The sequence below is a fragment of the Chiroxiphia lanceolata genome, chromosome 12 (genome assembly GCF_009829145.1).
Source record: "Chiroxiphia lanceolata isolate bChiLan1 chromosome 12, bChiLan1.pri, whole genome shotgun sequence".
Taxonomy (NCBI): Eukaryota; Metazoa; Chordata; class Aves; order Passeriformes; family Pipridae; genus Chiroxiphia; species Chiroxiphia lanceolata.
Genome location: NC_045648.1, coordinates 2,385,540 through 2,412,373, shown reverse-complemented (window position 1 = coordinate 2,412,373; position 26,834 = coordinate 2,385,540). Strand labels below are relative to the sequence as shown.

The 26,834-nt window shown below is 44.6% G+C and overlaps 1 protein-coding gene across 1 annotated transcript in view; it reads right to left on the bottom strand.

Moving 5' to 3' along the window:
- The window catches only part of MEGF11 (multiple EGF like domains 11), a 268,042-nt gene that overhangs the window by 48,823 nt on the left and 192,385 nt on the right, over window positions 1-26,834 (bottom strand). The window contains 4 exon segments of the mRNA XM_032699606.1: window positions 4,604-4,706; window positions 5,138-5,301; window positions 6,842-6,962; window positions 25,761-25,935. Coding sequence (XP_032555497.1) covers window positions 4,604-4,706; window positions 5,138-5,301; window positions 6,842-6,962; window positions 25,761-25,935 — 563 coding nt within the window.

Here is a 26,834-nt window from a genome sequence, read left to right as displayed (position 1 = left end):
TCCTGATTAATTAAGGAAAATCTATGAGGGCTTCTTTTATAATTAACTATGGGATGTACCCTTTTATGTTTTCCATCTCACAGCAGCACTTCGTTTTCCCCACACATCTTTGGGATGTTAAAATAAACTGAATAAACTTTGGCTTTCCTATTGAGAGAAGCCTCTGATTAACCAGCTCAGTGGATAACTGAGATAGCATCTGCAAAACCAGAGCACCAGACAAAAAGGGAGAGGCAGAACAAGCTGCAGATAAGACAGCATTTCAGATTAAAGGAATTCAGATAAACAGGATTTTAACTGACCTTAACATTTAGAAGCACGAACATGTCCCCCTGTAGATTGCTTGTTATTTAATCCCCCTGTAACAGCTGAAAGGTTACAAAAGACACACTTGCCCCAATTAACCTGAAGCACAGACTCATCAGAGGGAGGAGCAGAGCTCGGTGTGAAGAGCAGCCAGGCCTGTGGCTTTCCTTCTGTAACCTGTCTGGGAGCAGGATGTCTGACTGGGAGGAGGACGGACCCGGGTCTTGGAGGCAGGATGGGCACCAGCTGGGTCTGACCTCCCAGAGAGCCCTCACCTGCCTCAGGTCAAGCACAAAGGAAACACCTCCAGAAATTAAAAGCCAGGCCAGCAGCCATGACTAAGTTAATTACTGAGGTTTGTACTGAGTGAACCAGCTGAAGGCTACGTGATTTTGACCAGCTGGTACCTGAGAAAGCTGTTTCTGGCACAAAACGTGCTGTCAGCAGCCCCCCCGAGGAGGGAGGACCAGCCCGAGGGGGTTTGCAGCTCATCCTGCAAACCCCACATGGCTTGGCTGGAGCTGTCACCTCCAGGGCCACCAGCACTGCACCCACCACAGGAACTTTGTCATCCACGTCCTCCCTGCTCACCCCACAGGGCCACCAGGGCAGCTGGTCCTTTTCTGTCCAGCTTCAGGTTATTCATTAAGTAAGAGGAGACTAATTGATATTTATGACCTTAACATTGTCACTGAGCACCCAGGAGAGGAGGTTGCACCTGGGAAAGATGAGATTGCTGCCTGCTATTCCAGGACCTGTTTGCTTGCAAAGGGCTTCCAGGAGCTGCTCCACCACAGGGTGTTTCTGTGCTTCCATTCCCTCCACAGATTCCGTGTGTGCAGGATCCCTAATTAACCAAATGCAATTAGCAGCCAAGCACTCCAACTTCAAGCATTTTCGTTCTAACCTAAATGTACACAACATAACCCCTCTTCCACAAATGACTGGTATGTTGGGAGCTCTGAGGTACCTATGCACACACACACACAGAGCTGCAAGCACTGAAGTGTCTGTGTATAAAATGCACGGCAGAGCAGGAGCCAGAGACCCTTATTAATCCTTAGAAAACAGTCTGATCAGTCAAGACTTGATCCTCTGAGGGCTACACTTTTCCTTTTTGAATCAGCAGTAGATATGATCACCTCTCCTTTGCATTTCCAGGGTACTATTTGTACAGGTGAGGTTATGTGGATGCAGTGCTGGTACAAGCTGGAGAACTCCATCCAGTGCAAGGCTGAGCCCTTGGTGTTACTGCATCCCACATTTCCTTCATGTGGAGGGAACTCACCTCTGCATCAGGTCACAGATCTGACTTTGGCCAACATTTGAACAAGTTTCACTTTGCACCACATGAGAGCCTTTATGCAATGTGTTTTTTGATTTCTAAGCACAAATGTCCTGCTTGTTCTGCTTCCTCCGAAGGCATTTGTGATTCCATGTGCCTGTGTGCTTGGCCAGATAATTTTCAGCAATAGCACCAGGGTTCAGTCATCTCTAGATCTGATCTAACTCCTGCCTTTGGCTGCACACATGCAATTCCCCACGGAACTCAATGGAAAGGGAATATGCACGTCTCGGAGCAGCTTGTTGCCAGTGTGCTTATTTATGCATCCAGCTGCTTTGCACAGCTTTGTGATCTCCTGGTTGATATGTGGGAATCTCTTCATCATCTTCCCATCTGCCAGGTACATTCAGCTCCTGAAAATTACCTTCCTCCAGCTGGTACCCACAGAAGGTCACTGTCCTCAATAAGAGTCCTGATGGGTGGCAGTCATGACATCATAAAAGGATGGCAGACTGCTATTAACTTACATTGTGTGCTCCTCTTGACAGGCCTCCTTCCTTCCTCTCTTAGTCCTCCTCCATTCCCTTACCATCCATCAGTCCCTGAAGGTTTATATGAGGAACATCTTGAAACCTCTTTAAAGAAAATGGGTTCAATCTTCCCCTTGATCTTTACATAAAACACCGACATCAAGAGGGAGTCCCACGTCTGGGATGAACACACAGAATATGCTGGTTTCAGATGAAGTTTTGTGGCTATTAGGATCAGAAAGCCACGTGAATTCTGTGTCTGGTGTGAGTGGGCAGGAAAACCTTCAGATGTTCCATGATCCTGAACTTTTCTGATCTTTTTCAGGCCATGCCTAATTAGTACCAAAACCAGAAAGCAAAAATTTCAGCCTGAATTATTTATCACCTCATATTTATAAAATGCACCGCAATACACATCATGGCCCAGTTCACAACAACTGCAGATAAGATTAATCTTTCACTGATGCCACACTCCTTAATATGAAAATATAATTATCTAGCTGAAGAGTTTCTTAAATTACATACTTTCAAACTAGTATGAGCAGAATGTATCCTTGTGTCTGGTGCTAAGCCAAGTGGAAAAAACATTGGAAGGAGAATTGACAAAACACATGTTGGCTCTGTCTATCAACATTTCCACCTTACACGGCCCTGTCAACCTCTCAACTCCAACTTGGTCTTGGATATGAACATAATATTTTCCTCCCTGAAATGTGATCCTGAAGAAGGAGTTCCAGAACTGCAGGGGCACATTGAAGGATAAAGTGCTTAGGCTGCAGCTAATCCCCTGCAAGGTAATACACATTTATCTTGCCCAATATGGAAATTAAAAGAAGGAGGACATCAGAAATTACTTTTACCTTTACTTAGAGTAATTAGTATCTGCAGGTGAAGTTCATTTACAGATGTGCATGGGAGCAAGCACAAAGTATTTGTTGCAAATGCCTTCGAGAAAAAGCCACCCTTTCAGTCTGCACAGCCTGCAAAGTTCATTTCCAGCAGTTTCCTCTGGATTGCTACCTCCAGAAGGATGTGTAATAAACTTTAAAAATAAGTGTGTATAAATATCTCTCTTCAATTTATTGTACTTCTAAAAACCATTTTCTCCCTTGAAGAAACTCACAATGGCTACAGGAAAAGCCCACCAGCTGTTTCTCTGCTGATCATCAATAATGCACAGGAGAGTTGTAAAGCTTGATAGATGGATATATTGATGGCAAAGAGAGATGAATGCACTCCAGCCAGTGAGGAAGGCAAGGGGATGGAGGAGGGGATACTAGTGAGATTATAAAATGGATTTTCTTGGAGGAAAAATGCCCTTTTCAGTGCAGGCCCAGTATCCTTAAAAAGTAACTTTGTTGTAAGCAATGTGCAGAACGTCCTATTTTTACAATTTTATTTACTTCTTAAAAGATTATTTCCATTGTATGTTCTGGGCATAATTTCACTGCTTTTGCTTCATGCTGCTGGGAGCTGAGTGTGTGTCCTCTCCACCAGAAACAGAAGGCATGCATTGCTTTAAGGCATAAACGAAGGGGAAAGGTGACAGGATCCCAAACCCTGGCTGCCTGAGCAGCCTGCCTTGCTCCACACATTCCTTCAGCTTGGTACTTGTTTGAAAAACAATTAAATTTTCCAAATGACTCACTGTTAATATAAATGCAATTTGACTGTCAGTGCCACTGGTGGTTCTGCAGTTATGGGCAAGAACAGAACTTTATCTCCCCCCAGGGCCTCGACAGAGAGCGGAGGGACATTAACCAGCATTTTAGGCAGCTAAGTGTAAAATACTGGTTGGGTCAATAACTTGCCCCCCACTGCTGTTGTGTCAGCTGTCAAGGGCTGGCAAAGAGACCATCAGTGTGGAGTCAAGTGCAGGTCTAATTGCACTGAGATCTCCAGCCTGGACTCTCCGACTTCACAGAATTTTCCTCTCTGCTGCTGTGTCACCACGAGAGCTCTGTCACAGCAGCACTGATCTGCTCCCTGTAACTGCCCTTCTGTGTGACAAGAAGCACAGGAAAATGGGGAAAAATCTGAGTTTTGTAGGATGGAGCAGCTGTATCGACTCTTAGCATTCAGAAAAGCCCCATCTGCATCCCAGGTACGACGTTCCCGGGATCTGCCGGCCCACAGCTGCACCCCTGTGGAAAGGGCTGTTCAAGGAGAAAAACTCTGCAGGATTTCCAGCTGATCTGCATTCCTCCTGAGGATGCTCTTCCAGAAGGCTAACATCTGGCTCTAGGTTTGGAGCCATCTTCAGCTCATCTGAATACAAATTTAATGAATGCCAATTATCGTCACCATCACCAGTGATTCAAATATGGGCGAGTTCAGCTGATCTTGTCTCAATCTATTATTTAAAAGGTTGCAGTCACAAGTCCAGTGCTATAAACGATGCAACAGCAAAGCAAAACAACTCAACAAAACCCCCAAAATCAACAAAACCCCCAAGGTTTACCAAGGTAATTCTTAATTTTACCTGTCCAGCCTGCGAGGCAGCAGCAGTACCCAGTGACAGGGTCACACCCATCGGCGTGGTTACAGTCACAACGCTCACTGCAATTAAGACCATATGTTCCATCCTTCAAAAATATAAATAAAAAAAGGCTCTCAGTAATCAGTTTTTTGTTCTGAAATGTGCAAAAGCATCTATCATGTCTCTCTTAATGCTGAGTCGCATCTTTTAAATTAACATACAGAGAAGATAGAAACTCAGTGCCTAATGTTTCTGTACAGAACCAAATGAAGAATCACTTTAAAAAATGATGCTCAAGAAAATGCAGATAACACAGCAACAGCTCTGATAAAATATAATGCAAAGTATAATACATCCACTCAGCTGCTAGAACCCCAATTTGTTATTTACACATGATTTCCTTCAGACACCGCCAGGCAAAATGAGATGCTGCCCTACTCGGTGTTCAGCAGGGCTGTGGTTTAAAGGGGGTGTAAGAGCACCCCAGTGCTACTCCCAGGGCAGGGCTGGGCACAGAACTGCCCCAGTGGTACTCACAGGGCAGGGCTGCTCACAGAACTCCCCCTGCCATCCCGGGGAGCAGAGGCAGAAGCCATCTGCTGGCCTGCAGGCAGCTCCGTTGGTGCAGGAACACGTCTGGTTACAGTTCAGACCCCAACTTCCACTTGAACATGGAATAGAGCAATCCACTCCTTGCCAGCCTAAAGAAACAGGAGAGACAAAGAGCATTTGGGATGTTTTCATGAAAAAAGTGAGGTAGAGACAGCAAGAAAGGCAGCAGCAGCTCTGTGATTCTAGGACCAGTTTCTTAATGTAAATTAAGACTGTTTTGGGGTCAAAGATTGACCCTTTTATTATGACCTCCCAGCTTCATCTCCCAGCACCTGTACATGCAGAGGGGGATGGATGAAGGTGTCACTGTGTTGGCTCCTACCAGATTAAGGTCTCTGGTGCCTCTCTGGGAACTGCTGGGGCAGCACAAGAGAGGCTGTGCTGCCTGTCAGGCTGCAGACCTGCTGACCCCTGGGGATGCAAGAAACTTGCCATTTGATGCTGCCTGTTTCTTGCCTCCTATTTTATCTTTTTTTTGACAATGCTATTTAATATAAAGCAGCTATTACACCTAAAAAAAGACCAAGGCCATCATTTCTAGCCATTAAGGCTCAAATCTTAACTACCAGCCACACAATGACTTTCATTACACTGCAGCTGTATGTAATGGAGTTGAGCAGTAACTCATGGTTTATAATCCCTCATTAAATGGGGTTCTACAGTGATCCATTAATTCATGTTTGAAATGCCAGATTTTATCGTTATTTGCCTCACTTCTGGTTTAGGGCTTATGTGTGTCAGACAGGCATAGCTCATGTTGGGATTCTGGGGGAACATAAGACACACTGTGCTGTGGAGCAGTGCAAGATTTCTCAGGGGATTGCTGGATGGATACATGGGTTATGCTCACCACCAAGCACATGAGGGAATTATGGACATATGGGGGAAGAAAAGTTGTCAGTCTTGCAGAGAGACTCTGGAGCAGGTAAGACTTTCTGGTTTCCCCAGATAAAAGACCCCTTGCAGACTCAGGGGACAGAGGACACCTGTACATGGCTGGGGTGTCCCAGTGTCAGGGCACAGGGAGGATGGGCAGCTGAGGGTGGCAGCAAGGGCAGAGAGCCAGGGCCCACCCCACAGTCCCAGCGTGGGGCTGGCAGCTGGGATCAGCCAGTAGCCCAGATCAGCAGGACTGGGGCCAGCCCAAGGTTGAGATGGGCAGGCAGTCTGCAGGTCAGGCCAGATCTGGTGAGGATAAACATGGCCAGGCACAGAACAGAGCAATGGGATGGAGGAAAGACAGGCAGGAAGCTGCCTCTGCCTCTGCGCCCAGTGTGCCACTCCAGGCAGGGAGGGAGAACAGGGGCTTTGAAATCCTGGAGAAACAGGGCAGCAAAGGGATAAAGAAAACCATCCCAATGATCTGGGCATTGCTTTGCATTTCCTCTGGAGAGGAGCTGAGGCTCTGCCAAACACACTTAGTTCTGTGACCTGTTCCTGGAGCAGAGCAGGGAAGCCTGGCCCCTGCTCAAGGCAGAAACAAAACATCCAGTCAAGCCCCTGTTGAGCTTGGATACTTGGGCAGACAAGAAAATAGTGGGGTTACTGACTGCACAGCTGTGCCACTTCAAAAGGGGAGAAGCACTGATGCCAAATTGCCAACAATGGCCAAATCTTAATTTTGTTTACCTTCTTTGCAGTAGCACAGCCCGTCCACAGGGGAACAGGCACCGTCGTTCTTGCAGTTACAAACTGAGGAGCAATTGGTTCCGTAGGTTCCTGCCATGCAGGGGATGGTGCAGTCCTCTCCCTGCAAACCCAAAAAACCCCAGAGTCAGCTCAAGAAATCAGGATTGCGGGAAATTCCCATCTCGGCACAGAGAGCCTTTCTCTCTCCACACAGAGAGCAGAGAGTTGTGAGTTGATTGCTGAGCCTTCAGCACTTGAGCAGTCACTGCTGCTTCCCCTGATTATGATGCAATTAGTGCTTTGATTGACTTGGAGGAAAGGGACAAGTTTCTGGCATTCGTTCAGCGGGAGGTGGGGAAGTTACAAAAACAAACCTCCTAGAACAGATGTTAGATCATTAAGCAAAACATCACTTACGAAACACTAATCACAAAATATACAGTCTGAAACCGTGCAAAGATTGCTCTGCATTTCTGGGGAAATATATTCCAAGAACAGGGTTGATAAAAAGCTAAAGGATCTCGTGCATGCTCATCTTGCACAGATTGGCAGAGAGGAAAATGACATGGCAGGTGCATCAGAGCTTTTTGATGCATAGCTGGTACCTGCACTTGTTTTCAATTAATTTGCATGAGATTGGGACTTTAGGAAGAAGGCTGAACAGGAGGGATGTGTATGTCAGAGAGAGAAGGCATACAGCAGAACACAAGGCCTGTCCTGTTTCTGCTCCAGGTGTGGGGAAAGGGAGGAAAAGGAGAGGAAATACTTATATTTTACAGAAATATAGCATATTTCAACAGTACATTCTGGTAACACTGTATGCACTGATCAGCTTGTGCGGTTGAGAGACATAATTCTTACCAATACTGTTCATCTGATACAACAAGGGAATTAAAATATGAGCACAATAAGGTTTAAAGGAATTGTGGTTTAACCTCACTGAGGTTTAAGCCTTAATAAACTTACTAAGTGCCATGGTTGGGCCTACACACATTAGCACATACAAGGTATTTTTGATTCTTTGTGTAGTCCTGCCTTTCACATCACAAACTAGCTCCTAAATTTACTACTTCAGTGAGTCACTCTTTAATGACTTAGTTCTATGTCAGAGAAAGAGAACCTACTCCAGGTTAAAAAGCACCTACATTGCACGGTGTGACCTATACCATAGCTCAGGGGAAAAGACATTGGCCAAAATGTGTTTTTGCAGGTGAGAGGCTTTGCTGTTTGACAGGAGGATCCATTTATCAGGAGATAAACGCACACCACGTCAGGTTCCCTGTGTCGTGGCAAGTTACCTCCAGGAACCTGTACATCACACATCAGACACTGAGACAGCAAAAGGAAACATGGACAGATTTCTGAGCACCATAACCCCCCCCTATGCTTTCTACAGCAGTTCTGCCTCACACCACTGTGACTCATCCTATTTTCTACAAAAAACTTCGGGTTTGGGGGAAGCAAAGGAAACGGTTAAATATGTGCTGCTCACAAGCAAATCCTGCAAGCCCCTGACTTTTGAGCGAAGGCAGTGTTTGTAAAAGATGCTATCTTTGACCTTGGTGGAGTAAAACAAGCTCCCCTGAAAAGGCCTGGCAGGAAAAGATGCTGCCTCGACAGCCAGCGAATCCAAAGCGCGCTGCCCCTCATTACCCTGCCAGCATGCCCATGGAATGAGCTCCAGGAAGCTGGGCTGGCAGAGGGGCACTCAGCCTCCACGCCTAATCAATCCTCTGCCTTTCTCCTGTGTGTGACAATTAGACAGCCAATTAGTGCCACTTAGGGACCCAGACCATGTGTGAATGAAACTCCCAACTCATTCCACGTCCGACACAGGGCTGCTGGTACTGCCAATAATTTCTATGACAACTGACCTTATCTGGATTTGAACTAGTGATCCAGAAGGAGAAGAAAATTCCTTTGAAAAGGAAAGTGGAACAGAGTGATGCGGAGCTAAAATATCCCCTTGGGAAGCAGATTAACCAACCAGAGACTCACAGACTCACCAAGACTGGAACAGACCTTCAAGACCACCGAGTCCAACCATCAGTCACCCCTAAACCGTGTCCCCAAGTGCCACATCCAGACACCTCTAAAACACCACCTGGGCCAAGGGTGGAGGCAGCAGGTGGATTTGCATTCCTCAGCTGATGTTCTGTGACTGCAGAGCAGCTCCTGTTGGGGGTCAGTTCTTCCTGGCCCAGGGCCCAACTGGGGCGGATTCTGTGGTTTTCCATAGTCAAACACACTTTGGGCATCCCAAAGCAAAGGGATGTAACTCCCTGAAAGGAGGCTGCAGTGAGGTGAGTGGCAGGACAATAAGGTGGGGAAGTGGCCTCAAGTTGCACCAGGGGAGGTTTAGATTAGATGTTAGGAACAATTTCTTCACAGAAAGGGGTGGAACAGGCTGCCCAGGGCAGTGGTGGAGTCACCATCCCTGGAAGTCTTCAAAAAACATGTGGATGTGGCACTTGAGGACATGGTTTAGTGGTAAACACAGTGGTAGTGCTGGGCTGACAGTTGGACTTGGTGGCCTTAGAGGTCTTTTCCAACTTTAAAGATGATTCTGTGATTCTTACAAGCTGAACATCAGCCTGTTCCATCTTTATTCACGACAGCTTTGAGTTCTGGCATTTACTTTAATGTGCTTTATTTTATGGACTAACAGAGGCTGGGCATTCTGGCTGCCCACCACCTACACACTTCCTTTGCAAACAAACCTAAACTGAAAAAAAATACCTGGCTTAATGAGATTTCTATCCCCAGGTTTGACAAGCGAGACCTTCAGAGCTCTCTGAGTGACAACTGCCAAATACACTTAACTTCTTAATTACATAAGAGGAAAATGCACTTGAACTATAGCAGTGGCTCTAAGATTTTATTAATTATAAATGCACACCCTGTTATTAACATTTTGAACTTGCTTTGGGAGAATGACCTCGGAAATTAAATGCATTCAGGTACTGTTAGAGATATGTAAATTCTCCCTCCCTCTCACCACCTGCCCAAGTGGATAATGCTGCAGTACAAGTCTATCCAGCTGTTAATGAGTTATATATTCTAATAAACTGATTTCAAATGTGCTGTATTGAATCTTCACTCTTGCAATATGGCACTTTATATTTCTATCCTATTTAGTAAAATTAATCAACAGCTGTGCTCCTTATGTTGATTATTCTCTTTTTTTTCTATTAAGATTGGGAGGTTAATGAGGACAGTGAATGCCTGGATGTGGTATCCCTGCTAGGAAGGAGTAGCTAATTCAATCAAACATATACCCCTGAAAATGTTAAAGTTATATTAAGAAACTGAGCTATTAATAACTTGATATTTTACATCTCTATTATCCAAGTCAGAATGACCCATATGGACATCACAAACTTTCCAAAGCGCTTCATTTTCTTCATCATTTTCACTTAGAAGGCCCAGTCTATCAAAACCTCCCCCTGACATCTATCCAATGTATTATTTCTAATTTTAGGGGTCAAATCTAACATAAATGATGGAAAACAACGGGATGTGGGGTCAGGTCCAGCTCTGGGAAATGCCCTGCTGGGTGTGGAGCAGCTCATTCCTGCATCACACACCTCCCAGCGTGGGAGGGGCCACCAAGGACGGGGTGTCCCACAAATCCACAGCTGCTCAGTGAGCCTCTTTCTGTTTGAAATCCAGACCTGATGGGAGCACCTCAATCCTGTGACCCTAAAGGTGACCAAAAAGTCCCCTTTAAATCAGAATGAATGGTGGCAGGGATGTAAACAGCCCCACCTGTGACATTCCGTGCCTCTAAGTACTTCAGAAACACTCCCTGTTGCTCACAGCCCTTCCCAGCACCCCGAGAGGTTTGGGCATCCAATCCTTGTGTTATGGTTAATTCTCCCCTATGAATTGTGGGTGAGGTCCAAGGAACCAAACCCCATTAATAACTCAGCTGCCAGCTCACATCCATCAGCATCAAATATTAATAGACTCCCAGGGCCAGCGCATTCATCTTTCCCAATGGCAGTCAATAATATGTCTTGTTTCTGTTCAGGGAGAGAGGGGAAGATTTTCTTCCACCAAAATTATTATTGTTCAATATTAGTAGAGCTTAAAGACACAGTGCTGCCTTAGGTGTTTGCTGTGTTAACAAGCTCTGGCCGCTCCAGAAAGTGTTTTCCCTGGATTAATGTTGCCCTAACAGATTACATTTCTTGTTTCTGTTTAAAGTACATTCCTGCTGTAAACAACGACCAACTCCCTTTAAAATCCTTTTCTGGTGATCAATACACAGGCTTGTATTTATTCCTGTACATTTTGGATCAGGCCTTTCAATCTCAGAAATGCATTTTCAAAGGGGGGAAAAAAAAGCACTGCAGACCAATAGGGGAGTTAATAACCCAGCAATGGTCAACAACACCCAGCAAAGTCTGCACCCATACCTGGTCTATCTATCTCAAAGTCTGACTATTTAAGGATGTGAAATCAAGGATTTCAGAAGCAGCTACAATCTACAGGAATACAATTCCTTTGGAGGGCTAAAGCCTGGTTCCACTGAACTCAGTGGCAAAACAGAAAATCAATTTTTCAAGGCTTCCGCAATGCAGAAGAGTAACAGGATGTTATTGAACTTGGCCTCAAGTTTGCATGACAAAGACCTGTGTGACAGGTTTGCTCTTGAGGTTTAATCTGTCAAGGTGCTGAAAATCCTCCACTCCTGCAGATTACTGGGGTGGGGACTGACAGCACTGAGAGGCAAAATATTGGAACCTTTGGTAACCTGCAATGGGAGTCCAGCTAATGGGAGATTTTTAGCGGTGTGTGATTCCCTCCCTGCCCCTCCCCGTGTGTCTGGGCAGTGAATTAGAGGTGCAGCCCCTGGCACAGCCACGCTCGGTGCTCGGCGCTGAAGGGGAAGAAGGGCACGGTGCAGTGCCTTCTGTGTGTAACAATACACAGAGCAGAGACACCAAAGGCTGGGGCTGTTTGTGCCTGATGCCTGTGAGCCCAGATAAGCTGCTCAGCATGGATTTAGCACCTGAGAGCATCTATTCCTATGTACACACGTTCCGTGGGACGCCGGCGTGCCGGGACACGGTGCCTGAGCACCGATGCAGATCACAGACACCCCTCTGTATATTTACTGATGTAATTGTGACATTTACAATTAACCCAGAGTGGTTCTCCACAAACATTCCCTCAAGGTAAACATATGGTATCCGGCAACACAAACTGTCAGAACAAACTAATTCCCTTAATGGTGTTCAGTGGCAATGACTCTGCTCTTCAGCAGCTTCAGCAGCAGCGGGAAACTGTTCTTGCACCGAGCTTGTCCTCCACCCTGGACTCAAACCATTTATTCATGACCTTACTACACAGCATCTTTAGTTCCCCAGACATAATGATGTCCTCTGGCAGAATTCCTTTCCCCTCTGGGTGTTACTAATTACTCCCTGCAGAGGTTATTATTGGTGCTAATGATAAAATGCAGTAAAAGGTTGGAGAAGGTTCCTGTGGCTGTTCCGTGGGCAGGTGATCACTGAGCACTGACAAATGCTCCTTTACATGTAACATGATGTGATGGAGCTGTGCTGGAGTTTGATATACATCTAAAATTACCTTATGCAGACTCCTTTTCCCTTTGGCCTTTTCATGGGAAAGATGGGGTAAGGTGGAAGGGATGGGAAAGAGTTTTCTTATACTTCAAAAGTGACTTTACAGCTCATGACTCAGCCAAAGACACAACCACTGGCAGCCTGAATGCCAAAGTCTTTCATGAAATCATAAACTCCTCTAAGAGCCATCTGCAAAGCTGCACCTCATGCTCTGGGCACACTGAAAAACATGGACATGCCATAGGGACCAAGCACGGATACCCTTGGGAATGAGCAGAACTTCTCTCTTTGCTTCCTGTAACCTTACAAGGATTTACAAGCCTTTAAAAATGGATGTCAGCACCTTATTTCACCTCTGAATTTGTGCTAATATGCTAATTCATACAATAAATTTCATGGTAAATGCTAAGTTTCAAAAAATTAGTACAAGTACTAATCCTTAAATTCAGTGTTTGATCAAAAATATTCAGCAAAACACGCACAAACAAACAAAATGGAAACTTCATTTGTTATAAAGAAAGTAGTAAGTAAAAATGTTATAAATAATGTCAATTTTAAGCACCTACATTATTAAATACGATTTGCTTTAATTTTAATGGTTTAAGTTTTTGTTTTGAAAAGCAAGGCTGGGAGCAATGGCTGGGAGAGGAGTAAAAGTTACCACAAAGTAACTGTGGCTTGTTATTTTCCAAACTGTCTGTACAAAATTTGGTTGAACTTTGTGGGTTCCTATTTTATGAACCCAAATATATTTTCGGTGGCCTATTACAGGCTGTTACTGGTGTAACACGTTACTCCTTCAGTAAGGCCACAGAAGAACCAGGACCAGGTTCTCCCACTGGGAATCCACTGGGAATTCACCTTCTGAAGTGGAGGGTGCACAGAATCTCACCCCTCTCCTGCCTTCCAGCACCTGAACTCCAACATGCTCCATAAAGCCAAAAGGAACAGTGCTCTGGCACAATAAAACTGATGAATAAAGGCAGCAAATTTAAGCTTTGGGAGGTTTTTTTTCCCTTCCATGAAATCAAGTGAAAACAAACACAAATAAAACCTTCATTAAAAATATTGGATTTTGCATACTAAAAGTCAGCAAACTTGAGCTGGATTTCTCTGAGCACCATAATCCCCCTCACCACTAGGGAACAGTTTTCTAGTTTGCACTAAAAATATGCCCAATACCACTCAGTTATCTGCAATTAAAAAAATCCATTCCTACCGTTCAAGTCACCTAAATATGGGCATTAAAAGAAAGAAAGAGAATTCAATAAAGAAAGCAGGCAAGAGATCTCACCCTCCCTCTTGCTTCCTGTAAATCAGTGCAGGACTCTTGCTGGCAAAAACATCTCGAACTGACTTTACAGCACTTGAATATCTGCCTGGTTTAGTATTTAGGCTTAACTGCAGAGCCCTTTAGTGTCAGCAAGGCAATGAATACAGCATCATATAATTAAATGTATTCAGAAGGAAAGTAGTGTGGAGAGCAAAAGAGATGATCATCAACCTCTGAACGAGATTTTTTTTTATACAGTCAGCACTTTTCACCTAATAAAATACCAGAAAACACATTTATCCAGGAGGAACCTCTCCAAAAATAGGGGATTGGATTTAGACTGGGTAAAACAGGCAGATTATCAGGGCAGGTCAATCATCTCTGTATCAGGGGGATTACTAATGTCCAGTATGGGGCCAGCTGCATAACCAAGTCCTGCCTAGTTAAAGCAGTTTAAACCTGGAATAGGGCCACTGCAGATTTACACAGGTGGGGCAGGGAACAAACCCTCAGAATATTTTAAACTTAACCCTGGGAAAGCTGTAAAGACTTAAACATCTGTGGGGCTCACTGCTGTCACTACAGTCAACTCTGATCAGTTGCTTTTCTAAAATTCTCCAAAACCCAATTAAATGTCCCAAAAAGTCAAACAGCTGAGGCATCATGTGCATTATTTCAAGTTAGTGGGAAGTATTTATATCCCTGAGAAGTATATCCCTGGTACACAAGCTCTTCATGATGTACCTGAACAAGCAACTTGCTCCCCAGGTGGGGGACAGAAGCTGGCTAAACATGGCAAAATACTGGACACAGCCCTTGAATGCCAGTGGTAAAGAGAAAAAAAAAAAAGCTGTTTTCTTCTGCTTTTTTAAATGGAGTCATCTGAATCAGGGTTACCACTGTGGCAAAGGAAAGATTTTAACACACTGTGTAAGGTTCCATCATTTTCTTTTCCACATTTGGGCAGCACAGATCAGTGGCTAAGAGCAGCCTGAGCCATTTGGAAACACAGGTTAGCACTTCAGGGTCCTTCAGACCCCTGTGGGAACTGTGACAATTCTGCCCCAGCTATTTTATGGAAGCACCTTTGCCTGGAAATGAGAGATGGTTTCTGCTCTGTCCACACAGCCTGAGTGGCACAGTCCCAGATCCACCCTGGAGAACACCTGTAGCCTCCTGACTCTTTTGCAATAATAAATGTGGGCTCTGGCTGTCAAGTCTGAACAGTTCTGCAAAAAGGACAGTAGCTAAAACAGGAAATAAAAGGTATCATTTATTCCTTCAGCCTCTATGACATCCTCTGGCAAGAAGATCCACAGTTTAATTATAAACACAAAGGAGAAAAAACCATCTTTATCTACTTGCTTCAAACCCACTGCCTGATTTTTAATTGGGAAACTTCCTACACTGTGATAACTAGCAGGCAAACCTTCCTTCTTCCCCTTCCCCTGTGGAGTGAGAGACCTCTCACATACCTACCCTTGGTGACCCCTTTTCTAAGCAAAACCATCCCACTCTCTTATTCTCATTTTATGGGGCCATTTCACAATTTAATTACGCATTCCGTGAAAAGCACTCTCTTTGTCTTCAAACCTGCTGTGCAATCATTTAATTGGCTGCCCCCTGTTCCTGTGTTATTAGAAATAGTAAATAACCATTCCTTGTCCATGTTCCCTGCACCATCCCCACTTCCCCAGATCTCTATTGGATCCTCCTCTGCCATCTGCTTTCGGAGCCGAGTTCCACCTTATCAAGTGACTCTCTATAGAAGCCATTCCATATAAAAGATGATCCTTGTCACTCCTTCCATTCTCTCCTTTGTAAGCAGGAATCAGGCAAGCTGTGTGCAATAATTTGAGATTTGGATATATTATGGATTTACACAATACCACAAAAATGGGGGTTCCATCCTGTTTTATTCTCTCCCTGATCATTGTAACTATTCTATCAGGCACTCCAGATTCATTTGGGTTTTTCAAACTCATTGAGGGTTTGAGTCTTTCAGAAAACTCCACACAGTGATTGCCTGATCTCCTTCCCTGAATGGCAGGAATTAAATTAGAACTCACCTTTTGTGTATTTACCTACCACTATTTTCCCATAGTTTATTACTCTTCATTTTTAAACACTGAATTTCAACACACCCATTCATTCAGCAACAGGAACCTTTCCCCAAATTTGCTGCTATCCTGACAATCCCAATAGTTTTGCATTATTTGCAATCTTTCTGTTAGAATTCTCCCACAGCTGTGCTGTACAATTGAGGAGAATGTCCAAGCACAGTCTCAAATCAGTCCAGCAGAGCACACTTTGACTCTTGCTCCCACAGACCATGGACTGAGTCCAGGAGGGGCTACATGTGCTGGACACAGCAGGAATCAAGGATCAAAGCAAAAAAAAAAAAGCATCTAGAAAAGAAAATATGTCACCTTTATCAACTTTAAGCTAATGGGCTTTGCAATGTACCCTCTGAAAAGCTGGTAAATAACCTGGCAGGCCCACATAGCAGACAAGAGACATCCCCTTCAAGCTCTCTCAGATATTCCTAAATCCAAAACTCCAACAGCCAAGACGTTCAAGATCTGGTAAAATTTCAGCTACTCTTTGGCCTAAGGAAACAAAAGCAGGATTTTCCATTTCCACATGTCTGTAAAGGATGAAGTATTTCCCACTGACAGTATAGTTGCACAGGAACTAAAATGCAAAACTAACCTGTGACTTCATCCTATCCTTAGGTGGTTTTAATGAAGTCAGTTTGAAGTTTGAACTACCAGGAGAGCCAGCCACCAACACTTTAATGCATGGACCCACAGATAGTGTGGATAAAGATATACACATTTTGAAGCCTAATAGATGAAAGGAGACACTGCTATTGGCAAGCAGTTTATTCCTCTGCAAAATTCAGATCAAATAACTCAGTCTGAACAGAATATTGAGCTCCACTGGTTCTGAATGAGGCTCCAGGAACGGAAATGCAATTTGACACAGCCACATTGCCAATTAAGGATAAAACACATGAAATATGTCAACCAGCAACAAAGGCAGAGGCTTTCAGGCTTTCTGTACCAAGTTGGTTCCTTTGGACCCACTTACGAAAACTTTGGAGCTCCTCAGGTAAATAAAACTGCAGCAGAGCCCAGGAAAAGTAAATATGAGAAGAAAGAGAAGACCTGGGACTTGCTCAGAGTTCTTATCAAATTATAAACTGTGTGTGACTGAATAAGTTCTCATTAGTAGAGGCAGACACTGAGGCAAACTCCCCCCTTGTGTATCTGGGACGATCCCATTGAAGGCAGCAGCTGTGCTCAGGTAAACTTGGGCTGACAAAGTAGAATTTGAGCTGTCACAGACAATTTCTGGAGCTTGTGCATTGACAAGAGAGTGAGCAAAGAAAATGAAACGGAATAGCTCATAAAAGGCTCTGAAAAGTTCCATTGAATTCAAAGAAAGGGATGCAGCTTCCACAACTGAGGGAGAACCACTGTGCCCTGGCATCCCATGACCTTATTAAATACTCTGGTACAACAGTTCACCTGCTCAAAAGCATCCAACAAATGCCCTGAGGTGGGAGCAGAGCCTTTGTTATGCTCCTGCAGCCAGGTGTGACAGGAGCACTGCCAGGGTTTGGGAAAACACAGGCTCCCAAAGGCTGTGGCTGCTGGTGCTCCCGCGGAAACGACTAATTGGTCAAGAGGAGCTCTGGGGGAGAGCAGCACCAAGCCCAACAGACAGCACTGACACAAAAAACCCATATAAAACTGATATAAAAAACTGATTTCAAAATCAATAGGAGAGTAGCTTGTTCTGAAGGCCTGGGAACACACAGGTGGCCTCCCCATAATGATCTTCCCTGTTGGGATCGGAATGGGGGATATTTTCTCCTGTAATTCAGCAGAGCCAGAAGAATCCATTTGTGAGCTGCTAAGGTTTAGCCCACATGCAGCTCCCTGGCATTGAGGTGATGCCCACTGTTTCCTAGATGACACGTGGCAGGGCCACCTCAAGGTTGGACTGACTTTTCCCACTTCACCTGCGACGTGGGAAAGGAGCAGAACGATCCGGGGGGCTCGCAATGCCCACGAAGGGCTGCTCCAAAAGCTGTCACTACCTGTACCCTTTGTCCTCAGAAAAAGTCCTACAGGGACCTCAAAATGGATCACACAGCCAGGCCTCCAAGCTTGACCAAAGGCAATGGTTTGTGAAGGGAAAATGGTAAAGAGGCTCCTCCGTGTGCCAGGAAATTTGCCGGTCGCTGCTGATGGAAATGGGGTTTGAGATGGACACACTGATCCACGGGGAGCTGGACTGAGACCAAGTCATTCCATGCAGCCACTGCACAGCCCAGGAAGATCATTCTCAGTTTGTACTGACCTGGCCTGGATCAGATGGAGCAGCTTTGGGATGTAAAAATTTATAGTCTGTTTTTAGTCCCAAGGGCCCACAAAAAATAAAAGTACAGCCATTGCATACACATAAATATGGGGGTTTGTATGTACAGAGAAGTGGGTAAGAAAATTCAGAGGTCATCAATGAAAAGGGATATTAAGAGGTAGTTTTTATGAATAGGCAAAAACCTTGATAGGTATAAAAGATCCCTGACCAGCTCCATTTATGTGAGAAATGCACCAAAACACTGGGTGTGAGATCTTTTGATTCCTCTTAATAAACTCAGGCCTTCCAATTTCCTGCCCATCTAAGAGAAAAACTTCTCTCCAATGAGAAAGTGGCAGTTCCTTCATTTCAAAAACATTTTCCCAGCTCACTCTCAGGCTGTATGGAACAGAGAGGGTTTTCCTGCCTGCTTGAGATCCACTTCTTGTTCCACATCCCCTTGTGAAGTAATTTGTAAGCTTAAAAACTTATCAGATGAGCTTTCAGACTTATCTCTGCCTAGAAGACATCAAGAAAATGCAAGGTGCATTCCTCAGAGACCAAAACGAGGAAAGAGGTACCTGGGATGCAGCCACAGTTAGTGCAGAGGACCTGGTTGTGCTGCTCTGACTGACTGTCTCCCAATTATTAGGATTTTTATCTTTGTCCACTTTTCAAATACCACGTAGATACGATTTTTAACTTCTCCCATCACAGTTTCCCAGGGCACAGCAACAGCTTCCATTTCTTTACACTTATTTTAGCTGAATTTCCCATACCCCTGTATTTCACATCACCCCAAGCCCTCAAACTGACACTGATACCTGTTATCAAAGAGGCTGCATTTCCCTCTCGTTGCCTTTGACAAAATGAACCTCTCAAATCTGTTCAGAACACTTTGAATCTGCCAGGTCTTTTTGCTGTTTCTTCAGCTGCATCTCACTATTCCCTGTATCCAAGCAGGGACTTTCCCTCTTGTGCTGCTTCCTGGATCACCAGGGACAGTCCTCCTGGGCTGGCTCTGCCTTTCCCTTGTCCATGTTTCTTGACTTCAAGGGTAGCTGAGGAATTAAGTCAGGGCTACAGCAGGATATTCCCAACCTTCTTAAAATTAACTCTACTTAAAACTACTGGATGACTGGGGGAAACAGGGAAAACCAATAAACAGGGAAGAGTTCAAAGGCCAGGAGCACGGGAATCAATTTCTTCCACATCTTGGCTTAATATTCAGTGTTTGTTGAGGCAAAGTCCTTTCCATTTTAGGGAATGTGATCCATGGTTCTTTTAATCTGGTTATACAGGGAGGGAATTATGTGAGTTTGAGGTCCATGAGCCCACCTGAGTATCCTTTGCCAGGTAAAGTGTCACAGCAGACCTGCCAGTGTTCCTGCAGTGGGGTAGGAGAGACTGGGGGACTAAGGACAGAAATGTGTGGCAAACAAGGCTCTTGTAGCTCCACAACTTGTTTTACTTTCATTATTAATCAATAATTCATTCTCTTCCAGCTGCAACCCACGCTCAGACCCACCTGGGTGCCCTTCCTTGTGCTCTCTCCCCTGCTCCTCACCCTTCACCAGGAGCTGGAGATGTTGGGTCATGAACACAAATGAGAAACCAGGGAGAAGAAAAAGCATCTTCCTCGTGCACTTGGGTAATTCATGAAACCAGGCTGGGCAAACCATTCCTGCTGCCTGTAATACTCCAGTTAATTGGACAACTGCTGTGCCAGAAAACCTCTCCCCCACCTACAGCAAGTAAAATTTATACTGGTGGCTGGTAACAAGAACATCTTGATAAAATGGTTGAATTTATTTTATACCTAGAAATGAAAAGAGCTCTTAACAAAGGGGGGTAACTGATATGCTCGGTAAATCAAGGATAAAAGGACACAGGCTCTATTGAAGATTTTTTCCCCTCGTCTTTTCTTTTTAAACCTTTTGATGAGGTGCCCTGTTGCTCTGAGATGAGCTTCCACTGAAGTACTTTTGGAATTATCTCAAAGAGAAACGGATCATTTAAATGAGTTAAAGCCCCCAAACCAGATCTGCTATCTCCAACCTGAGGTTCATTTTTTATGTTGAGAATTTTGTGAAATTTATAAAATAATTCTACTACCGAACCAGGGGCTTATAAGACAAAGAAGTCTCATTCACTTTTTTCCTGCTTCCTTCTGAAGTGGTGAAGAATGATACATTTAGAATAATCATGAAAGTAAATATGTAGAAGAGAGGGAATAGTCTGATAAATTTGTACCTTGTGTGTTTAGAAAACACCTACAGGCAACGATTCTTCAAATTCCTCCAGACCTACCTGGGACTTTGGTCCTTCAGGGAAAATTCGATTGAAGATAAGGTGCTCCTTTCTATTTACTTTTTTTCTCTTTTAGACAACAGAGAGAATTTTAAAGGTATAGGACAGGAGAATGGGCTTCCATTTTTCTTAACAGAGAGGGAAAGATTGTTTTTTCTCTCCTGTATGTTTTCTTCAGGGAACAAGAGATATGATATGTGCCAGAAGGAAGGCAGTTATGGGTGGAATACTCAACAGACTGGACCTGTAAAGTCCTTCTGAACCCTATAGCTAACACATAAATCATGGTCCTCCTCATTTCTCTGGAAGAGTAAACTGGTCATTTTACTCAGTGAGTAGGAACAGAGTAGACCAAGACTGGCCTGTGCGTGGCTCTTTGTAGTGACTGAGAGATTATCCCATACAAAGTTTGTTATACACTCGCTGTGCATTTGAATGGCTTTATAGCACTATAATATATACTTATTTTTACTAAGTGCTCCAGCTATAGTTAATTGTGTGTTCCAGGGGCTGACTTTAACTCCAGAGAGCAGGCAGGCTGTAAACTTTTACTCTGATGTAAACCTTGGCAGCAATTTGTACCCCTGTGGTAGAGAAAACATTATGTTGAGAAATTCTGGCATGCCAGACAAAATTATGGACTTAGAGACCCAGATTAAGCCTGTGTTTCAGTTCTTAAGTGCCCAGATTTCCACTGAGCTCAGCCAGGGATCCAAACCCACAAGCACTTCTATAAGGACATATATTTGAAAGGCATTAATTATGTTTTTAAAAGGCAATTCTGATGCAGCGCCAACAGAAGACGTGAGTGGCTGTGGATGCACAGCACTGGGATAAATCCTGGAAGGTCTTAGGGAATCCAAGTAACATTGCAAAAGCTGAAAAAAATCTTCTAGTTGGAGGTCAGCACTGCTCCAGTTTCCATACTCTGCTGTATGTGATTGGCCTGTGTGGGATCTACCAATATAGTCAAGGGATAGAGAAATGTCAGAATGGATTCTTTCATTTGGGTGATGAAGTGCCCGCTCTGCCTGCCAGCATGCAGGGCTCAATAAAAGCAGACAGGTCTTCAAAAAATAGCAGCATAAATAGATGAACTCTTTAAAGTAATACAAGTTCTGTCATCTGGAGGTGAAATATAGACCTAAGTGCCTGCTGAAGTAAAGGCTGACCGCACGTTCCACAGAGAAGTGCTCAAAGTTTTCTCAGAGTGTCTCGGGCTGAGCAATGTTTTAACTACAGCTCTCCTGGCCACAACAGACAGAATGAAAGCATTTGAAGTTAAATCCATTTTTCAAAAGAAGAAAACAAAGCATCCATAAAGAAACAAAGGCCTATCACGGGAAGAGGTCTCTAGATAGCCACTGTTTGCAGGGAAGTTGCAATTAGCTGTGCAATGGAGAAGGTGAATTTAGTTGTATTTCAACAGCATTTATAATGACTTCAGCAGCTAAAATGCTGATAGGTACGTGCAGGGGGTTGCTTTCAAGATTTCCTTGTGAGACACAAGGTCAGGATTCCTGTGGTCTCCTGTCATATTTAATTCATATCCTGTGGCCTTCTTCACCACATTTATTGAATTACAGGAATAAAATTCAACGAACCAAAAACAAAAGAAGAGAGGACACGGCACATCTTGATTTCTTTTATGTCCCTCCTGCACAACTGAGTTCAGTGGGCTTGCAGAAGAGTATCTCGGAGCAAGATTTGGAAGGAGGGGGAGGTACAAGTCAGTAAAACCTCTCTCACCATCCCTCTGATTGCATCAAAGTAATTTATTGCAAGGAGCAACCATTTCCATGTGGGAGTGAGGATCCATTTTCCACCAGTAAAGACTCTCCCTGTGTACTTTTTAAGGCTAATCTGTGCACTCCCTGTGTGTGTTTACCAGGCTCCTTCTTGCCACAAATCAGATGGCAGTAAATGGCTTTGTAAAACCACCCAGAAGAGCATCACTGGCAATTCATCACATCAGTGCTGAGAGGCAATACTTAAATATGGTAAAATACCAGCTCCAGGGAAGTGCCCTACTGGTGTGCTTGTAATGGTGATTCCCTGCAATCATCTCAGTTAAATTGGTCCAGCCTTTCTTCTCCCTTCACAAAAAGCACAGTGCTCCCAACAGGCCCGTGGTGGGGACTCTTCTGCTGGAGCAATGGGGAGCAGCTCTGTGATTTGGGGGAAGAAGATTTTCTTGTCTCCTCTACTCCTATTATCCTGTTTGCATTGCCCTGAATGCTGCCTCCAAGAACTGGCTGGTTTGGGTTTCACTGTGGATCACTCAGATCTCTCAGCTATTTTTTCAGTCAAATCTACACCCAGTCCTGCTCTGCGGTTCAGACACCCCCAGAGTTAAAACAGACCATCCCCTGGTGTGAGCACAGTCACATCAGAACCTCACATAAACACCCTGTACCAATACCCAATAACAGCTTTACAACGGTGTCATTTGGTTTTAGAGCCAGAAATGTGCAAATGTGGTTGTTGAGTCTGACCCAAAATAATAATCGAAAAAAAAGAGAGAAAATGTTTTGAAATTCTATCCAAAACTGCAAGCTCACCACTATGTAGCTTTGGCATTTGAATTTTTGGAAATGTCACAGCTAATAAATAATGTATTTTTTTTTCTAAGCTACAAGGTACATTTTTATTTTACAACTTGAATCTGCTTAACTTCCAAAAATTAAATGCTCTCCTCACATCCACATCAACCTATGGGATGGCTGCCTTTCCACTTAATACATTTAATAAAGGTGACCAGATGCTTTGTGATTTTAATGGCTTGTTCTGCATCCCAACAAAATGTCCCTGTTTTGGCTGTGAGAGCAGATGATTCATCCTGAAACCCAGCCCAGCTGCCCTGACACAGGGCACAGATAAAAACACACCATCTGTGCCGGGGAGTGGGATGGAGGAGTGCTTTGTCAGGAAAATACTGTCCTTCCTTGGGCACTGGGTATTCCAGGCATCCAGTACTCCTAAAATCCTATGGGTCCAACCTCTCTGACTTTGCAGTTCAATTTTGCAGTTACATCCCATCTCCCATCACATGCTCTTCCTCAGAAACCCCTCAGCCTGCTCTGCTCTGTAAGATCTGCAGATCAAACATTTCTGTAAAACGTAAGATGTTGCTCCTGGTTTTATTCTTTCCAATCACACGGCAAAATTCCTGCCCGTGTGGCTGCATCAGCCAAGCCAGAAAAAGCAAGAGGGAGGGATTCATTTATGGCTCTTCTGAATAATGAGCTCTGCCCAGCTCTGCATGAGCACCACTCCACAGTGAGCTCTGCCAGGGGACACATCCTGCACCCAGGGGTCACTGTGCCACCGCTCCCAGACTTGCCAAATCCAAGGGCAAAGTTCTACCCACAGGCAAAGCTCCTGCTGCCTCAGCAAGAGCCAGGCAGGAATATCTGAAGGGAAAGTCAGGCTTGGAGTGTGTCATTGAAGGGTTCTGGCCCCACAGCATCTCCCACCTCCCCGCAGGCAGCACCTTCTCCCTGCCCAGGAGCATTCCCGGTGGGACACTCCGGGGTGGGAAGCAAAGGTTCCTGTCCAGTTTTCTGTGCAGCCTGTGTTCTGCAGCATTTGAAAGAACCACTGCAGCTCAAGTCATCTGGCATGCATACGAATGACAAATATGCTTCAGAGGCAATAAATTAGCAATTTCAAGGCTTTACTTCCCCTCCTGGACTAATTGCCAGAGATTATAGTATATTATGTGAGAGCAATGATACTAATGCCTAAATATGCTTCAGTGATTATAGAGCTATCCTCAATAACCAAGCTGTTTAAATGTCAATGCAAGAAAGCTCTTTATTACGAGATTAAATATTGTTTTGAAGCAATGCAATAGGAACTTCCCAGGCTTCCTGCCTGCAAAAATGCTGCCTTGGGGCAATATATATTGGACAAGGTATGTTTTTTGAAAATGTGGGCAGTAAAGGGTCCCAAAATACTTTTGTGCTGCAAACTTGAACAGCATTCCTGATAAGAAGGAGGATCTTGGTATCTTTTATTTTGTATTTGTTACTAACACGCTGCCGCCTTCATCTTTCCTCCACTTGTCTATCACCACTGTACAGAGAAGATAAATCCTCGTTTTCTGTCAGCGTGAGTTGGGAATCAAACCTTAAAGACCTTTCCTTCTTTTTTTTTCCCCACCTCTAAGTACCAGTATCTTGCACAGATACTTCTGAGTCCTGCCCCTCACACCTAAATAAATCTCTTTATACCTGGCATTGAGAGAACCCCTGGAAATCAGATGGAAGCTCCAACTTTCAGGTTCAGCTGCTGACATGAAGCAGAGAACAAAAGTGTCTTTAAGCCATGACTCCAACTACACAGCTCTGGAGATGCCAGTTGGTGATCACAACCTCAGGTGTGGATTTAGAAGGAAAGAAGGCTAAACAGGCTTTAACATCCCACTAATCTCATACAGGACCCATCCACTATGGATCTTGTCACACAGTTGTGCTGCCTGTCCCTTGATTTCTAATAAACTCGGTAATTATAACTCACAATAATATAGAAAATGCATAGATAGGCCTGTGAGGACACACCACGTAAAATTAAGGACACAGAAAGACAACTGCTCATGAATTTTGGTGGAATTCTCTTTTCAAAGTAATTTTTTTCCTTTAGGAAGCATTGTTTCTTAAACACAGCCTGCACTTCTCCTCCATGGTGTGATCCTGAAGAGGGGCTTCATATCTGGATGACCAGGGAACTTATTAGAGAGGATTCCATTCTGCCCAGCTGTAGCAGGACTGGACACCTGGATCCACATCCTGATACTTTCTCCTGCAACCTGGCAATCGTTAATTCTGAATTTTTGATGTTTCATCTTGGCTGGTTTCTTCAGCCATTTTATATCTCACCTCTAAAACGCAGTGCTTGTTTACCTCAGGGTGTCTGAAGCTACTTCTGATGCTCAGGTAAAAGACACCTGCCACACGGGCTCAGAAAAGACATAAATTGCTCTATTATTTGCAACACTTTAAAATATCTCCATCTATTAAAATCACACTGTGACTGACAAGGAACCTGCTGAAAGGCCAAGAGAATTCTTTCTCTGCTCTTCCAGGCAGACAATAACCTGACATCCTTTTTGTTACGTCTTGACTTAGAATATAGGATGGGAAACCACGTCTTTATTTTAGTGATACACTTACAGCAGTGGTGTTAAATACACGACCAGAAGCAGTGAGTTGACACTGCTCAGAGGAGAATGATGTGGAATTATCACAGAACGGGGGACGAACACGTGCATCGGCCACTTCTGGGCAAATGTTATGTGAAATCAGGTTAAAATCCTCTTTAACTGTGTGCAGAGAGTTATGACCCCCCCAGCACTCCCCGCTGCACTCACCATGTAGCCGGGGGCACAGGAGCAGGCCCCGGTGACGCTGTCACAGTCGGCCCCGTTGTGGCAGGGGCAGGGCAGGGCACAGCCCTCGCCGTAGGAGCCCGGGGGACACGTCTCGTTGCAGTAGAGCCCAGCCCAGCCAGCCTTGCAGCTGCACTCTCCAGACAGGGGGTGGCAGCTACAGAAGAGACAGACAGACACCCGTGAGGTGTGGACAGGAGGGGAAAATACAGTCCAGCAAACCTAAAGCTGTTAAGGATGGTGAACGTCAGCAGCCGTGTAATTTAGGAAGGGAACAGGGAACATGTTCCCTCCAAACACCTGGGAACTGCCACGGCACTGGTTATTTTACACCCTGGAGTTCATGCTCTTCCACTCTCAAATCAATGTGACTTGGATCACTGCCATCAACCACGCCCTGATCAATCCATGGGCTGTAGGACAGGTATGTACTGGATTATCTGGCTCTAATACAGCCACTAGGGATGTTCAGGGTTAGGAGAAACTCCAGTGGATGGGGGAATGCAATCAAGAGAGTTGTGAAGATAAACCTGAGTTCTGGGGCACAATACTCTATTCTGTTCTGAATACTCTATTCTATTCCGACTCCACCAGGGAGGTGGTGGAGTCACCACCATGCCTCGGAGGTGTCCAAAAAACACATGGATGTGGCACCTGAGGACATGGCTTAGCGGTGAACATGGTGGTGGTGGTGAGTTGATGGTTGAACTTCATGATCTTAAAGGCCTTTTCCAACCTAAATGATCCTATTCCATTCCATTCTATTCCATCCCATCCCATCCCATTCCACTGTCACTTGTGCTTCAGGAGTGCCAGCTCAGCAGAACTTTTCAGCAGGCACGGGTAGAAAGGAAGGTGCTTTGGAAGGGAAAAACCCCCTCAGAAGAGGAGTTTTGCAGGGAATATTCAATCATAGTGCCCAGAATTGATCACCACCTGAAGCCTTGGGATTTACTTGGGGCAGGAGCCACCAGGAGCCCTGGGACTGAACTGAGGATGAGCAGGGAAATGAGTCAAGTTCTTTATGCTGAATAACGAGCAACATTAATCCTCTGG